Raw genomic sequence first — 13142 nt, forward strand, 5'->3', positions numbered from 1 at the left:
AAAATATATAAGATTATTCTAAAAAATGTGAGATTAACATATAAAAGTAACTAAAAACTAATTACATAACTGGAAAATATATGAGATTAACCAACAAAAGTTAAAATATACTAAGATACTGTTTACATAACTGAAATAACTGAAAAATATATGAGATTAACCTATAAAAATTAAAATATATGAGATTAACATATAAAAGTAACTAAAAAACTGATTATATAACTGAAAAATATATGAGATTAAACAACAAAAGTTAAAATATATTAAGAAACTAATTATATGACTGAAATACCTGAAAAATATATGAGATTAACCAACAAAAGTTAAAATATAGTAATATACTAATAAACTTATTACATAACTGAAATAACTGGAAAATATATGAGGTTAACCTACAAAAACTTTGTTGATTATGTCTCAGAAATCTTGTTGTATTTTTTTTTGAGCCTCAGGCTTGCGCCTTGAGGCACAAAGGTTGTGCCTCAAGGCGAAGCGCGCCTTTTGTGCCTCAAGGTGCATTTTTGATAACACTGGATAAAAGCATATATATATATATAACATAAATATAATATGTATGTATTGGAAGTGTTATTATGTCTCAGAAATCTTGTTGTAATTTTTTTTTAGCGCCTCAGGCTTACGCCTTGAGGCACAAAGGGCCGCGCCTCAGTTTTACGCCTTGAGGCACAAAGGGCCGCGCCTCAAGGCAAGGCGCGCCTTTTGCGCCTCAAGGCGCATTTTTGATAACACTGGTTAAAAGCATATATATATATAACATAAATATAATACATATATATTGGAAGTGTTACAACATTGCTCTCACATGCAACTTTTCCTTACCTCATGATTCTGAATGTAGGTTATAATATTGTCAGTGCCTCAGTAACCGTGTCGAATGGTGTGTTGTAAATGTTTTTTTTTTCGTGCTGCAAATAGAATGATATAACAAAATTTTAAAGTGTAAGCGACGATTGAGTCACAAGGGTTGAACCCGAACCCAATTTGAGTCGATTGGACCGAGCTGGGCTCGATGCAAGCTGAGCTTAGTTCGACGACGCCTGACCAAGCAGGCCAAAGGGAGGACAGGCAGGCCCGACCGGTTGACTGGCTGAAACTGAGTTAAAATTCGACGCACAGGAGTCGGCCCCGGGTACTGGACCAACCCAGCCTGTGCTTGGTGATAGTCGAGCTTTGCTCGGCTCGACCATGCTCGAGACAACAACAACACTAGGAGCTGCTGTTGTTCGAGCGCAACAAGAAAGGAGATAGAGGGCTCGGCTATTACGCCAAGTTGAGTCTGAAGCCCAAATGAGACAGGACCGAGCCTAGGCTCGATCCTTGTACTGAGAGAACCAAGCTAGGCTCCGTTCAAAATGAGGGAGGCTGGCGGCCAGGCCACTGCTGGAGGCAGTGGCCACGACGATCAGCGGACAACACTGGGAGGTCGGCGGCCAGTTGACAAAAAGGGGAAATGGGAGGAGGACAAGCGAGGGGAGGAGGGAGGCCAGAAGCTTGGCCACTGTAGGGGGTTTAAATAAGGGGGAGAGAGGGGATGTCGGCAGAGGTGTCGACATCCTAGTTTGAATCCGGGTTGGATCCGACCGATTTTATTTGGTAAAAAAGGGGGTGTGTGTGGATTGTGTTGGGTCCATTTGGGCACAAGTCAATCAAAAAAAAATATATATAGTAATGTAGAGATAATTAGTAACATAGATTGAGTTGGATCGAACCCAATCCAGAAACAATATATATATATATATATATATATTTGTTTCTGGATTGGGTTCGATCCAACTCAATCTATGTTACTAATTATCTCTACGTTACTATATATATATATATATACGAATGCGGTTTTGGATTTGGATCACAGAGGTCCAAATTGTCACAAAAACCTTATTTTAAGGTAGATTGCAAGGGTTAAGGATTGGATTGGACCCAAATTTGGATCCACATCTAGTCTTAATTCCATTCGGTTGAGTTCTTGGTTTGGTCCGAATGGACCCAAACCCCTAGTTATCTTATGTTCGATTGGATCCCCCATCGGGATCCAGATCCTGATGGTATTGTCTAAGCGATGAAACCTGGCAAACATCAAAAAGTTCATCGTTCCAAACCCGGTCTACGAGTTTCTCAGAAAAGTAACAGGCAGAATCCCGTATCATTTCTGAAAAACCCAAAAAATGTGCGGACTTTACACAGACACTTGGCTTAGCATGCGTGTCTTGCATTGACATGACATAACACCAGACAGGCCACTACACTTCATTGACAAAGTCTAACCTGTCTGACAACTGTAACTCATGATGATTAGGTGGTTTCCTATAATACACTGATTCTAGCTGTTCATCAATGTATAATTGGGTTAAGGTCTGCTAGTCCTGTCATTATAAAATATTGGTAGATGGTTATATTTCAGAACCTGATAACCTTCATTCATGTGAATATTCTAAGGGTTTTCCATGAATTTTGCAGATTCCTAAAATCTGTTGTGTCTGATGTTGCTGTTGTAGCTAAGTGCCATTTGAGTTCTCTGTATAACCATGTAAAGGGAAGGCTGTTCTCCCAATTGGTGGACTTGCTCCAATTTTATGAAGGTTTTGAGATTGACGATCATGATGGCACTCAGCTAAGCGATGATGATGTCCTTCTTTCTCATTACTCTCGTTGGCAAGCTTTCCAGCTGTTAGCTTTTAAGAAAATTCCCAAGGTTTGTATGCAAAGTGTTTGTATTATGAACAATCTTTCTGAGATGTTTGACTGGTTCATTTACTTCCTGTAGATAAATTGTGATGAGAATAACTGCATTATTCCCTTTTACTAATTTCATCCCAATTTTTCCTAACATATAAGTGTTGGTTCTAGTTGCGGGATCTTGCATTGGCAAACATTGGCTCTCTTCATAAGCGTGCTGATCTCTTGAAGAAATTGTCTGTGTTATCAAATGAAGAGCTGAAAGATCTGATCTGCAGTAAGGTTAGTTACATGAGATTGAATGTGACTTTTTTTTTGTTTGAGGCCAGATGTTATGCTAATCTTTTACTATTGGAGATGTCCCTGGCAATAATAGTACTTTCTATTCTAGGACAGGAAGATAGGAAGGCACTAATATGTGCAAAAGAATTTAAAGCTGCAAGAATGGGTGTAAGCTAATGAGATTTTGAGAATCCATTGGGAATAGGTAACAAAAAATAAGTGTTACCTAGATGTGGTTGCTACCTAGTCTAGCAGGTTATACCCGATTTAGGTTATCATTGTACCTTTTGATAAGTGTTTTATATGGATTTCTCTTTGGACTCACCCATATTGCAACCCTGGAACTTACTTAGACCACACCCAGTTGACTGGAACCTCTTGGCTGTCTAGTTCTTTGGTTAGGTTGTGAAGTTTGCTAACAACTCTAAGGTAATCCTTATAGTGTTACTTATGTGGATAGGTTTGTCCATTCCACCCATTTAGTGGTGATGAATGCTAGGATGATAAGGGACATTTTTTTCATTATACCCATCAGGGGTATTTCTGTAAATTTTCTTCTGGCCTACCAGTTTGGTCCAGTTATGGCTCTTTATTGTGCTGTAATTTTAATAGCATACTTGTTAATTTTGTGTCTTTCCCATAAAACACTAATATTCTATGGGGAGTTGTAATGGTATCATGGAATCCGAGTAAAAGTGTAGAGTTGTGAATGTTTCTAGCTACCAAGTAAAAGTGTTAAACATTGTATAGAGAGCTGTGAAGATTACTTGCGGTTCAAGTATGTGTTTCTACAGATAAGACCATGGAGCACCTGATGGCCTGCTCCTTTCACTTTAGACTCACAAGGTGGTGGTCTTTCTTCTCCTCTTTTCTTCTTTTGTGTGTTGCAGCCATTGAGTAGTGCTTGTTTTTAATGAATACCTTGTGTCATTACAGACTTTTAAACCTTTGGCCAACATCTTCAGAAGATTTTGAGATGAAGTTTTGAAGAAATTGACAGTTTTGTTATAATTTTTGTACCAAAACCTTGATGACTGTCTCAAGGAAACCACTTTTTTAATTACTTCGTCATTTATCTTGGTGGTAGTTGGTACATGCTTATTTGCACTGTTACCTGAACATTAGTTATGGCTTCCATATTTAGGTTTAACTTTGATGGTTTCTTGTTATTAGTTGATGCTTTGGGGTTTAGCATTGCATGCCACAATTATGCATTTTGATAACTATTTAACGTGTTAGGGTTTAGCATTGGATGTTGTGATTATGCATTTTGATAACTATTTAATATGTTATATTTTGCATTTCCTTATCTTTAATTGTTTGAAAACACTGCATTAGCTCTACAAAAAACAATAAAAGGTTTTCACAGAATTCTTGCCTGCGCCTGGTTTGCAACAAGCAAGAGCTCCTCTTGCCATGCCTGTCAAAATAAGTCATTCTCAAAACTTCGTTAGGCAAACAAGTGTCCAAATTGGTAGCCACTTTTATTCTCCCAACCATTTGGCACATAGGAGTGATATTAAAATCTTGATTTATATTTGACCAAGATGCATGCGACAAGCAAAGGTCCTCTGGCCATGTCTATTAAAATAAAAGTGGAGCTCAAAATGTCACTAGGCAAACGAGTGTCCAAATCGGCAGCCACCTTTATTCCCTCCACCATCTTGCTCATAGGAGCAATGTTAAAATCTTCAATTAGATTTCACCATGAGGCAGGGCTTGAAAAAGTTTATCACCCGAAAAGGTTTGGTGAAAGCAGCAGTCATTTTCATGCAAGGGCCCTCAACAGTAGTAGCAATGAAGCATGACACATGCAATCTCAAGAATAATAGCCATTTTTGTTCATAACCATGTTATTTTACTAAGATATGTGATAGCTTGATGGGAGGGTCTTTTAGATTTCAGAAAAATCCCAAACTGGCCAACCATGTATTTTGACGCTAAGACAGTTAATCATTATGTTGGTTTCAGACTTTAGTCTTAAAAATAATCATAAAAATGAGTGAGTTATGTGTGTTCATTTATTGCTTACAAACATAAATAAAGTATATTTTATAAAGAAGAATTTTGCCTTTATTAATAATTAAGTGAAAGTTTGGACTACAAACTTCTTAAACTAGAATAAAGAAGGGAGAAAGTAGTGGATGAGAAAGGATAAAGAAAAAGAGACATGGGGAATGTGAGTATTGGGCATGTGGTGGTGATGGTTTTGGTGTTGAAGGGGTGGTGGTGGTGAATAAATGGGCAATAGTGGTGGTGTTGGTGAAAATGGTCGTGAAGAAGGGGTAAATGGTAGTGGAGGTGGTGGTGATGGTAGTGAGAAGTGGTGGCGGTGAAGAATGGGTAGTGATAGTGATTATGATGGTGATGGAAGTGGTGAAAAATAGCTGTTGGTGGTGGTCGGGGTGAAGAACGGGTGGTGATGGTCGTGATGATGGTGATGGTGGTAAAGGGTTGGGATTGGTGGTGGTGATGAAGGGTTGACAGTGATGGCGGTGAATAAGTGGTGTTGGTGTTGGTGAAATGGAAGGAAGATGAACAATGGTAGAAAGCAATGTCACCTATATTGCCGATATTTTGAAAATATCGCGATAATATTAACGATATCAAGTTAGTTGATATTATATGCAATTTACCATGGTAATTTCAAAATATTGCCAATACTTGGAATATCATGATAAAATCATAATATTTTTTGGAAAAAACTGATTTTTTAATATTTAAAGCATGCATTTTCTATTTTTGTTTCTTTTATATTTTAAAAGCTTCTAAAACTTGTTTCTTTATATTTTTGCAAGGAAAATCATGCAGGACTATTACTTATATTTTTTCTTATTATTTATATATTTTCAATATTTTTAAACTCCCCAGATTTTCCATCTTTTGAAAATCTCTTCGAGAAAATGCCTTCGCTGAGAAAATACCCTGAACCAATGTTGTTTGTTATTGAGACGCGAACTTCTAGGTTTAGAACGTTTTTGCTTGTAACTATATTTTAATGTTTCTTTTGTTGCCCTTATTATGTATCTTTTCTATGTATTATAACTAAGGGCATTATTGGAATGTAACCTAATGATTAATATAAAGAAACCTACAACCCATGAGGAAGGGTGTGGAGAACAAGTTGCTGCAACCTTTTTCTTCTTCCTTTCTCTCTTCTTCCCTACAAACTGTGTTTCTGGTGCAGATCTTATATGGTATCAAAGCTCCATCACGGTGAGTTACAAAAGATCTTGGTGAGTTCCGAAAGATCTTGGTGTTTTCCTTTTATCAAATCTGAAACCCTAGACCACGATTTTGGTTTTGGGTTTTCCACTTTTTTTCAAGTCTTTTCCTGATATGAATCTGGACTAAGATTCAGATCATATCCCCTTAACGTTAATTTTAAAACCCTCTGTCCTATTTTGCTTCAGGTCTAAATCTGAGTCCATATCTGATTTCAAACTCTAATCTCCTAATCTGAGATTAGTTTTCAAACTCTAATCTCCTAATCTGAGATTAGTTTTCAAACCTGAATCTCCCAATATGAGAATCTGTCGTGTTTTATTTCAGATCTGAATCTAGATCTGAAGATGTTCCTCCCTTTAAAAGTGAATCCAGATTCAGGTTTCCTGACCTGAACCTGTTTTCTCTTCAGATCTGGAACTCGTGAACCCATACTTATTCTTTTCTAAAAAAAGGGGAAATATATATTATTCCTGCAACATTTCTTCTTTTGATCCCTTTCATTTTCCTTTTACCTACCATGGATTCTTCTACTTTCTCTTTAGTTTTTTCATCATGCTAATTCGATTAGTAAGTTTCCATAAAATTAAATACCTCAAATTTTCTTACTTAGAAAAGACAAATCTTTCTTTTTATTCGAAGCCAAGATCTTTCTGGTCATTTGGATGGATCGATTCAGACTCTGCCAGAATTCATACTAAGGGAAGAAAAGGATGAGAAATGGGCTGTTATTAAATCCTCATAGGTTCGGAACCTAGAATACATTTTCTGGATGAAACACATTCAAGCATTGGTGGCGTATATCATCTCTACACTGTTACAGGAGGTTTTGGTAAGCATTCTTGATGATTGCACAACTATAGAATTGTGGACCCAACTTGTGCAAACATTTTCAGAGGTTTCTGAGGTCAGAGTTATGTTTCTCAAAAGAGAGTTCCTGAATCCTAAAAAGGGATCCATGTCTATCGTGGAGTACCTTAATAAGATGAAGGAAATCACAAACCAGCTTGCTGTGATTGGTCACATCATAAATATAAGGTACAACAGGCTCTTAATGGATTCAGAACCAAATACAACGTTATCTATATTACCTTGTTTTGATGAACTACCTACTTTTGAAGCTTTACATCCTAAGTTGCTGCAATTTGAGATGAATTTAGGAGGAGGATCTGTTGAGAATCCTATGGGGGCAGCAGACAGTCATCGAGTACTTATTTCAAGCACACGTTTGGGAAAGAAAGAGGAGGCATGAGAGGACGAGGAGGTAATCAGGGAGAATGTGGGCTGTTCCTACTTCCTAATACACCTCCTATTTCTTATTAGGTTAAGAAGATACTCACGTGCTACATTTGCAAGAAACCTAGACATGTTAAAGCAAACTGCTGGTATAAAGATGATCCTAGATATGTTGGAGAGCAGAGCTCATAGGGTAAAAGTGCACCAAATGCGACTGGGGGATCAGGGATGGAACAGGTGGATAGACAACTTCTATTGGCTGCCTTAGCAGGGTTAAATTTAAAGCAGAATGATCAAGGAGTTTGGTACGTTGATTTCAGGGCAACAAATCATTATTACTGGGGAGGAAGGTAATCTTAAAATTGGTCTCCTTAGTTTAGTAGAGATAGAGTTATTACCAAAGATGACACTCGTCACCCCATTACACACACTGAAAATTCTTTCATTCCCATGTCCTATTCAAATATTTGCCTATCAAATATTTTTCTTGTTTCCAATATAAAAAAGAACTTTGTTTTCGTTTCTAAACTTATTGATGATACCAATTCTTATGTTGTTTTTACTCCTATTTATGTGAAGGTTCTTCACATGAAGAGGACATTCAATGAAGGAGAAAGACGGGAGAATATATATCTCTTCAAGGAGAATCCGTTGGCTCGTATTCCAGTTCAAGATGCTTAAAAGTCACGTTATTTGGTCAATGAATTAAAGTCCAACAAGTCAAGTGTCTGGCATAGTCGTTTAGCCCATTGTAATAAGGCTTTTATTGAGATGCTTGTTTCCAATAATTTGATTCTAGAGTCTAGTTTGAGTCATGAGTTAAATAAAATTTGTCGTAGTTGTCAAGTGTCTAAGAGTCATGTACTCCCATTCATTTCAAATAATGAAAGAGCTTCTACATTGTTTGAAATTTTGCACTTTGATGTATGGGGTGTTAAAATATAGTATGCGTATGGATCTGGATCCAGATCCATACACACGTTATATCAAAACACGCATGCCTCATAATGTTTCATTAATGGCAATATTGTAATATCATATTCCTCATGTTTATATTTATGAATTAGGGCTTGGAGGTCGTGTATTCTGCTGCCGCCCCAGCCTTTGGCTTCTCTTTGTTTTTCTTTCTGTCTCCTGTGCAGGTGATGCGTGAAGAAACCCATCTCACTCACATTCTTTCATGGTATTAGAGCCGTAGCTGTGGAACTCTACCAGCCACCCATTCAACGAGATCCTGTTCTTAGGCTGCGTGAAGACTCCTTCAGCCGTGAAGACATCCTGTTCTTTCTTCTTCCACTTTTCGGCTGCGTCTCTTCCCTCTTTCTTAAGACTCGTGAAGACTCCTGTTCTTTCTTCTTCAACATCGTCTTCTTCAACATCCTTCAGCCGTGAGGTCATCTCCTTCATCTTCCTCTTCAATATCACCATCTTATTGTATCTCCTCTTTTTGATATCACTTCCTTTATCCCCAACTGATGTTGACATCGATTTCTTCTAAAATCTTCAACTGCACTTAACGTGCGTTAATATTTTTCCCAACGTCATCATTCTTTTATCCCCAACTGCACTTAACGTGCGTTAATATTTTCCCAAGTCTTGATGTTTTCCAATTTTTTTTTTTAATCAGCAGTGAAATCAGAGTTTTCTGTACAACGCCTATAGGCAGACTGTAACAAATTACATTCTCGTTTAAAAAAAAAGTGATTCCCTTTCAAAGTGCTGGTTGCACAAGTACATATTCTTACTGCAGCACTGCTGATTGATTAAGTGATCTCAACTTAGTTTGCTTTCTTCAATCCTTTTTGTTCGCCTATTCATTGTTGCCATTAATATGGATTCATACTCGTCATCGGGTCCCTCTGCAAGTTTTTTTAAATCAGCTTGTCACAGAAAAACTTACTCATTCCAATTTCTTAACATGGAAGAGACAAATACTTCCGTTTATCCGGAGTCAGGATTTCGATGAACATCTGGATGGCTCCATTCCTGTACCACCATGGATTATTTTGCAGGAAACCAAGGATGAAAGGGGTGATGCAGTTACCAAATCTATTAAGAATCCGGAATATACCACTTGGAGAAAACGGGATCAATCTTTGGTTGCGTATATTACGTCAACACTCTCTCAAGAAGTGTTGGCTACTCTTTCAGATGATTGCACTGCGGCAGATTTATGGAGTAAGCTCTCTCAGACATACTCTCAGATATCAGAAGCCCGAGTTATGTATTTAAAGAATGAGTTTCAAAGTTTAAAGAAAGGCTCCATGACAGTTATGGAATACATAGGCCGCTTGAAGAGTATTACTGACCAATTGGCTGTTATTGGGAGTGCTATTTCAGATAAAGACAAAGTACAACAACTCCTTAATGGGTTGGGCCCTGATTTTGACATGTTTACCACAACTTTGACATGTCTTCCTCACTTGCCCAATTTTGACGATCTTCAAGCAAAACTTCTCCAACATGAGATGATTATGAAACAAAGGGCAGAAGGAAATGAATCAGCTCGTTCTCATTCAGTTTTGGCTATGGGGACTTCTGTAGGTTTTGGACGAGGGAATGCAGGGCATCAAGGGGGCAGAGGCCGAGGTCGCTTTGGACAGGGAGGACGTGGTATCTTACCCACACCTAATATTTCGGGTGTCTCTAATGCAGGGAATCAGAGGAGAGTGCCCACTTGTTTCTTATGTAACAAAAGAGGACATGTGAAAGCTGATTGTTGGTTTAACCCGCAGAACAGAGGAACAATAAACAAAATTGAAAATAAAACTTCTACTGTGGACATGAAAGCGCCATCTACAGATGTGCAACAACTTTTGTTATCAGCATTGTCACAGATGACGATCAAGCAAAATGAGCAAGGCGAGTGGTACATTGATTCTGGTGCTGCCACTCATGTCACGGGTAATGCAGGTAAGTTATCTCACTTATTGCCTTATTTTGAAAAAGGTAGTATAGTTACGGGAGATGGAACCTCTCACTCCATTACTCATACTGGCAGTGCACATATTCCTATGTCAAAGTCCTCACTTTATTTGTCTGATGTCCTCCTTGCCCCTAATATTAAAAAGAACATTGTCTCTGTGGTTAAACTTGTTGATGATATGAATTCTTCCGTCGAATTTACTCCCTCTTCTGTTTATGTTAAGGATCTACGAACGAAGGAGATGTTCGCTAAGGGGGAGCGTCAAGGGAACATGTACGTCTTCAAGGAGATTTCCTCAGTGTCATCGTCTTCAGTCCCAGTTCTCCAGTTGAAGTCGTCCAAGCATTCTTCAGTGTCTTCGCCTTCAGAGCCTTTGTTTTTCCCTTCATTGAAAGTTTTTAATTCATCATATCATTGTAATAAGCCAGACATTTGGCACAGTCGCTTGCGACATTGTAGTCGGGGTTTTGTTGAAAATCTTGTATCTGATGGTCTTCTTCCAGAGTCTAGTTTATCTTCATCTTTAGAAAGTAATAAATGTTCCTCATGTGAACTCTGCAAAAGTCATGTTCTTCCGTTTCATATCATTAATAAAAGAGCTTCAAGGCCATTTGAGATGATTTGTTCCGATGTTTGGGGACCTGCACCTATTCCTTCTCTTTCTGGCAGTCGTTACTATGTTATTTTTGTTGATTCTTATTCCCGTTATACTTGGATATACTTCTTGAAACATAAGAATGGAGTTTTCCAAATATTTCGGGAATTTCATTCGATGGTCAAAACCAAGTTTTCTTGTGATATTGTGCATTTACAATGTGATGGTGGATGAGAATATTCATCGAACGAGTTTATTGCCTTTCTTCGGGATAAAGGAATAAGTCGACAGGTTTCTTGCCCTCATACCCCTCAACAAAATGGGGTTGCGGAGAGGAAACACAGGCATATTGTCGAGAGTGCGATGAGCATGTTACATGATAGCAATGTACCCGTTAGTCTCTGGACAGAAGTTTTTCACACATCTGTTTATGACATAAATCGTCTTCCTATGGCACTTCTGGATCAGAAATCTCTCTATTATACTTTATTTGGGCAACATCCCTCTTATGATGAGTTGCGTGTTTTTGGTTGTGTATGTTACGTACATATTGATTCATCACTGCGAAATAAGTTTCAGGACAAGGCCGCTAAGTGCAGATTTGTTGGGTATGCAGATGAATACAAAGGCTATCAATGTTATGATCCTACTACAAAACGTATTAGGACCTCCAGGAATGTTGTTTTTGATGAACAAAATTTTCAGATCAATGACCCCGATGAGTTGCCATCTCGAGAATTAGAGGTATATGATCCATGGATGAGCGCAGATCTTGTTGCCAATACAGGAGAATCATGTCAGGCGAATTGTCCTTCCTTCGGCTTGAATAGAGAGTTGGATGACTCACAGATGCATGTTGAACCATCTTCAGTTGAGCCACCTCCAGTAGAGCCACCTCCAGTAGAACGTTTTTCTGGACAGATATACACGAGGGACAAAAATACAGGACCGAGGAATGTGGGAAGCATCGCAAATGATCCGGCTCAAAGGTTATCACGCATTAGGCATCCTATTCAACGATGGGTGAGTTATGAGACTTTTTCCCTTGACTTCCAGTTGTTTATGTCTCAACTCACAAAACAGGAGGAACCCACCTGTTTTAATCAAGCCCTTCAATCTCGTCATTGGACTGAAGCTATGAATGAAGAAATGGAAGCACTTCATGAGTGCCAGACTTGGGAAATAGTACCTCGACCGGAAGGAAAGAATGTTGTTGGCTCAAAATGGGTTTATAAAACAAAGTATAAACCTGAAGGTAGTATTGACCGATATAAGGCGCGACTTGTTGCTCGAGGGTTCACACAACAATATGGTGAAGATTACGATGAGACTTTTAGTCCGGTAGTCAAAATGGGTACAATTCGTGTCATCATATCCCTAGCAGTTGATCGAGGATGGAGGCTTAGCCAGATGGATGTTAAAAATGCATTCTTGCATGGAACTTTAAAGGAGGAAGTATATATGGAGCAACCACCTGGATATGCTGAGAAAGACCCTACTGCCTGGGTGTGCAAACTAAGGAAATCTCTGTATGGGTTGAAACATGCGTCTCGTTCTTGGTTTGAAAGTTTCTCTATGCAAATCCAAGGCTATGGTTTTAGAAGATGCTCTCTGGATCACTCGCTCTTTATTTATCAAAAGACAGACATCTTTATACTTCTTATATATGTTGATGACATTGTGATCACTGGGAGTTCAGATAACCATGTGCAAGACGTGAAACGATTTTTAATGAAAACTTTCAAGATGAAAGATTTAGGGGAGTTGAGGTACTTCCTTGGTGTGGAAGTTGACATACAACAGGACACATTGACACTCATGCAACAAAAATACACTCTTGATCTTCTGGAAAGAGCCGGGATTACGAATTGCAAACCAGTCAGTACTCCCAGTATATTACATCAAAGGCTGAGCTCTGAAAATGGCCATCTTTGTGTCAAGCCTACAACGTATAGAAGTTTCGTGGGGATGCTGCAGTATTTGACCTTTACCAGACCTGATATAGTTTATGTTGTTAATCAGGTATCCCAGTTTATGCATGCTCCAACGGAAGGTCATATGGAAGCTGTGAAGCGTATTCTACGCTATTTAAAAGGAACTATAGGAGTCAGACTTGTTTATCGCAAGAACAATAACCTATATAAAGGGCATGAACTCATCACTTATACAGACGCAGATTGGGCA

At 38.4% G+C, this 13142-nt stretch overlaps 1 protein-coding gene across 1 annotated transcript in view; it reads left to right on the top strand.

Moving 5' to 3' along the window:
- LOC149822095 (uncharacterized) overlaps positions 1 to 13142 on the top strand; it is a 96259-nt gene that overhangs the window by 33993 nt on the left and 49124 nt on the right. Inside the window, exons 7-8 of the mRNA XM_089980611.1 lie at positions 2476 to 2710; positions 2866 to 2976. Of these exons, the coding sequence (XP_089836737.1) occupies positions 2476 to 2710; positions 2866 to 2976 (346 nt within the window). The remainder of the gene's footprint in view (positions 1 to 2475; positions 2711 to 2865; positions 2977 to 13142) is intronic.

Source organism: Nuphar pumila, chromosome 11, assembly GCF_984573655.1.
Source record: "Nuphar pumila chromosome 11, dmNupPumi1.hap1.1, whole genome shotgun sequence".
NCBI classification, from domain to species: Eukaryota; Viridiplantae; Streptophyta; class Magnoliopsida; order Nymphaeales; family Nymphaeaceae; genus Nuphar; species Nuphar pumila.